Source organism: Limulus polyphemus, unplaced genomic scaffold (assembly GCF_000517525.1).
Source record: "Limulus polyphemus unplaced genomic scaffold, Limulus_polyphemus-2.1.2 Scaffold12651, whole genome shotgun sequence".
Taxonomy (NCBI): Eukaryota; Metazoa; Arthropoda; class Merostomata; order Xiphosura; family Limulidae; genus Limulus; species Limulus polyphemus.
In genome coordinates this window covers 1-5273 of record NW_013678261.1, presented here as the reverse complement: position 1 = coordinate 5273, position 5273 = coordinate 1, and the positions used below count along the sequence as shown (strand labels likewise).

The 5273-nt window shown below is 29.9% G+C and overlaps 1 protein-coding gene across 1 annotated transcript; it reads right to left on the bottom strand.

Annotated features, from left to right (window-relative positions):
- Positions 1–2021: 2021 nt before the first annotated feature.
- On the bottom strand, positions 2022–2498 carry LOC106477059 (prostatic spermine-binding protein-like). The gene has a single exon (XM_013937661.1). The coding sequence runs from the start codon at positions 2496–2498 to the stop codon at positions 2022–2024; it is 477 nt and encodes a 158-aa protein (XP_013793115.1).
- Between the last annotated feature and the right edge of the window lie 2775 nt (positions 2499–5273).

Here is a 5273-nt window from a genome sequence, read left to right as displayed (position 1 = left end):
TCTGTTTAAGAATGGTAAGAACCAAGAGATGTTTACACAATTTCTGTTTAAGAATGGTAAGAACCAAGAGATGTTTACACAATTTCTGTTTTAGAATGGTAGGGGCCAAGAGATGTTTAAACAATTTCTGTTTAAGAATGGTAAGAGCCAAGAGATGTTTAAACAATTTATGTTTAAGAATGGTAAGAGCCAAGAAATGTGTAAGACATGTCTTTTTTTTTAACCATGTCAAGTGTCACGAGGTCCTTAAACAATACTTTTTAAACAAAGATTAAAGCCACAAGATGCTTACACCATTTGTTTATTACTGGCTGGATCTAATGCTATATATATATATATATATAATGCTACGAACACATAAAACCTTTTATGAACACAGGGCTGACCAATAAAGTATTCACAAGGAACTTACATAACTCTAGTTAATTTCTCACGATTACGACTCAGCTTTATTCCACTGTTTCCTCATATAATATACACAAGATTCTTGTTGACAAACAGATGGTAACTTTGAACGTAATTCGTGTAATTTCTTTACACGAACAGTGTGCTACTATATTAAAAAGAAAAACGACTATTTTTTGGCACAGTGAATGATATAATCTTCATTAGATATTTCAGCCGACTAGTTTCGGTAACACAGTTACCATTAATCTGGGCTAGTGAACACAGGCAAAGCCACCATCACTGGTGATGATAACTGTATTACCAAAACTAGTCGGCTGAAATATCTAATGAATATTTTATCTTCCACTGTGCCAAAAAGAATGTCGGTTTTGTTTTTATTCTTAATACTGTCTTATCTAATTTAACCACCGTGCCCTGAATATATAATGACCTATCCTGCTTATTAAATCATTTAATCTTAGGCTTAAGAGCTACGATCCTGATTACCGTAGAGAACGCTGGAATGAAGACAAGACGAAGTTCAGGACAAAACTACAACAAGCGTTTTAATTAGATGATTCGAACGTTTCGATGTCATAAAACAAGGTTCATTCGGTTATATAAGTACACGTTAAATAAAAGTCGAGTAGAACTGAATAATAGAATAAACACCTATGAACCACAAAAGAAGTCCGAGTACATAATTAAAATATTAGTATTCTTATGAAACAAACAGTAAAGCGATCACGTTTGTAGATAAAACGAGACAAAATGAAAACTGTGATACCAATATACTAGTCGTAGTTTCGAATACATGAAATGCCGTTTGTTTGTTTGTAGTTAAGCACAAAGCTACACAAAGGGCTATCTGTGCTCTGCCCACCACGCCGCTGTGCCACTAGGGGGGAGGATGCTGATTGATGGTTGTCATTATGCTAATTGAAATAGTTTTAGTTCGAAGGGTGTCTGTTAATTATTTGGATCAAAGTGGTCAACTAGAATTTAATGAGATGTTCAAGTTCCAGTTTTAATTAGAGTAAAGTTGATATGTTATGACTTGTGATTCAGTCACGTGATCGAATTGCCGAGTTTTTCTAGTGGCAGTCGATACTCTAAGGTGCTCATAGATTCCAGGTGTTTAGTTTTACCAACGTAGGTGCCCTAACTGTCACTACACGTGTATCTGTGTGTGACCCGTGATCGAATTGGTGTTGCTAGCCGGTCCTTGAGCGGAAAGAAGTTTTTAATTCGGAAAACTGGATAAATCTGAGTTGCACCTGAGGATTGTGTTGTTGTTTTATCGATATATAGTTGTTGTTTTTTTATCTACAAACTTCGAGAACCCATGAACGGTACACAGATGGAGACAGACATATTTTGGTACGTGTTGTTAAATAACTCAATAATGACATCAGTTAGAAAGATTTGTGGGTAGTCAGTCATTTTGTTTTAAAACTTTATACGTCAGAAGACTGTCTTCGCTGTCACAAGAACGAGGTTTAAAGCTTCTGCTTAAAAGGAATATCAAAATACCGGAATAAAGGTGTTATAGTTAATATTGAGGCTGTTAAGGATTTTTACAATATACAGATGAACAATTATCATATTTAGTTTTCAATTATGAAACATTAAACTCATGTAAATAAAATGCTTTCGTCTTCACCACCACCTTCATCATCATTTGAATCGTCCTCACAACCATCTTCGTCATCATTAGTATCGTCCTCAAAATCATCTTCGTCATCATTAGTATCGTCTTCAAATTCATCTTCGTCATCATTAATATCGTCTTCACAACCATCTTCGTCATCATTAATATCGTTCTCAAAATCATATTCGTCATCATTAATATCGTCCTCACAACCATCTTCGTCATCATTAATATCGTCCTCACAACCATCTTCGTCATCATTAATATCGTTCTTACAATCATATTCGTCATCATTAATATCGTCCTCACAACCATCTTCGGCATCATTAATATCGTCCTCATAATCCTCTTCGTCATCATTAGTATCGTCCTCACAACCATCTTCGTCATCATTAACATCGTCCTTACAACCATCTTCGTCATCATTAGTATCGTCCTCACAACCATCTTCGTCATTCATTATTACCGACCTCACAACCATCTTCGTCATCATTAGTATCGTCCTCACAACCATATTCGTCATCATTAGTATCGTCCTCGCCGTCATTAGTACACTTTCATCTGATTATTTTGCCAAGTTAAATGTATGTAAAGGTACTGGTTTTCTTATGAAAACATTGTTGTTTTATTTATATATTCTCTCATATGGAAGGGAAGAACCAGATTGATCAATAGTTTATATTAATAACGCAAGAAAAGTTTTAAGCGATTTTTTTTTTATATTGAAAACTAGTCTTTAATGATGACTCCACATGAAAAAGAAAAAAAAAGATATTCCAGAACAGCCAAGAATTCTGGGTAATATTGCGGAAAGAGCTTATGCGGTTTTACATCGGTTCAACTGTTTTGGATACAAGAAGAAATACCACGGAAATGATGTATTTTAATATCTTTGATTACTTCTGTAACATCTATAAAAAATCCGGAAAGACAAATCGATAGATTTAGCTACAGCGGCTGTACGAGAGGATCTTTTCTCTCCTGCATTCACTCGTCGTTGTAAACCTGTTGCAATAATACGTCCCTGTTTCCGTGTTGCAATAATACGTCACTTTCTGTTTTGCAACAATAAGTCACTGTCCGTTTTGCAATAATACCCCACTGTTTCTGTCTTGTAGAAATATATCGTAATTGTTTCATGGATGTTGAAAAATTTTCCAGTCATTCCACGTTACTTTTAACACTTGATAAGTATCACTAAATTACATTGTTTTATATAGGTTTCATACAGATCTTTATACCATTCATTGTTTTCTATAGATTTCATACAGATGTTTATACCATCGATTGTTTTATATAGATATTCGTTGGTTTGTAAGTAAGCACAAAGCTACACAACGGGCTATATTTGCACTGCCAACCACGGGTATCGAAAACCGGTTTCTAGCGTTATAAGTCCGCAGCAATACCGCTGTGCCACTGGGGGTGCTTACATATATCTGTAACATTTATTATTTTGTATAGATACCTGTATCATTCATTATTTTATATAGATGTCTGTATCAATCATTATTTTATATAGATATCTGTATCAATCATTATTTTATATAGATATCTGTATCATTCATTATTTTATATAGATGTCTGTTTCAATCATTATTTTATATAGATGTCTGTATGAATCATTAATTTATATATATATCTGTATTATTCATTGTTTCATATAGGTATCTGTATCATTCATTATTTTATATAGATATCTGTATTATTCATTATTTTATATAGATGTCTGGATCAATCATTATTTTATATGGATATCTGTATCATTCATTATTTTATATAGATGTCGGTATCAATCATTATTTTATATAGATATCTGTATCATTCATTGTTTTATATAGATGTGTGTATCATTCATAATTTTATATAGATATCTGTATCAATAATTATTTTATATAGATGTCTGTATCAATCATTATTTCATATAGATGTCTATATAATTCATTATTTTATATAGATTTCTATATCATTCATTATTTTATATAGATATCTGTATCAATAATTATCTTATATAGATGTCGGTAACTATCATTATTTCATATAGACGTCGGTATCAATCATTATTTTATATAGATGTCTGTATCAATAATTATCTTATATAGATGTCGGTAACTATCATTATTTTCTATAGACGTGTGTATCAATCATTATTTTATATAGATATCTGTATCAATCATTATTTTATATAGATATCTGTATCATTCATTATTTTTAGATATCTGTATCATTCATTTTTTATATAGATGTCGGTATCAATCATTATTTTATATAGATGTCTGTATCAATCATTATCTTATATAGATGTCGGTATCAATCATTATTTTATAAAGACGTCTGTATCAATCATTACTTTATATAGATGTCTGTATCATTCATTATTTTTTAGATATCTGTATCATTCATTATTTTATATAGATGTTGGTATCATTCATTATTTGACTTAGATGTCTATATTAATCATTATTTTATATAGATATCTGTATCAATTATTATTTTATATAGATATTTGTATCAATTATTATTTTATATAGATATTTGTATCAATTATTATTTTATATAGATATCTGTATCATTTATTATTTTATATATATATATGTGTGTGCATCAATCATTATTTTATATAGATATGTGTATCATTCATTATTTTACATAAATGTGTGTATCAATCATTGTTTAATATAGATATCTTATCATTCAATATTTTATATAGTTGTGTGTATCAATCATTATTTTATATAGTTGTGTGTATCAATCATTATTTTATATAGATATCTGCATCAATCATTATTTAAATAGATATCTGTATCATTCATTGTTTTATGTAGATGTCTGTATCAATCATTATTTTACATAGTTATCTGTATCATTCATTGTTTTATATAGATATCTAAACCATTCATTGTTTTATATAGATGTCTCTATCAATCATTATTTTATATAGATGTCTGTATCAATCATTATTTTATATAGATGTCTGTAGTAATCATTATTTTATATAGATATCTGTATCAATCATTATTTTATATAGATGTCTGTATCAATCATTATTTTACATAGGTATCTGTATCATTCATTGTTTTATATAAATGTCTGTATCAATCATTACTTTATATAGATATCTGTATCATTCATTATTTTATATAGATATCTGTATCAATCATTATTTTATATAGATGTCTGTATCAATCATTATTTTACATAGGTATCTGTATCATTCATTGTTTTATATAAATGT

Coding starts and splice junctions, on each gene's coding strand:
- LOC106477059 (XM_013937661.1), bottom strand. CDS start 2,498: ATGAATGACGAAGATGGTTGTGAGGACGATACTAATGATGACGAAGAT.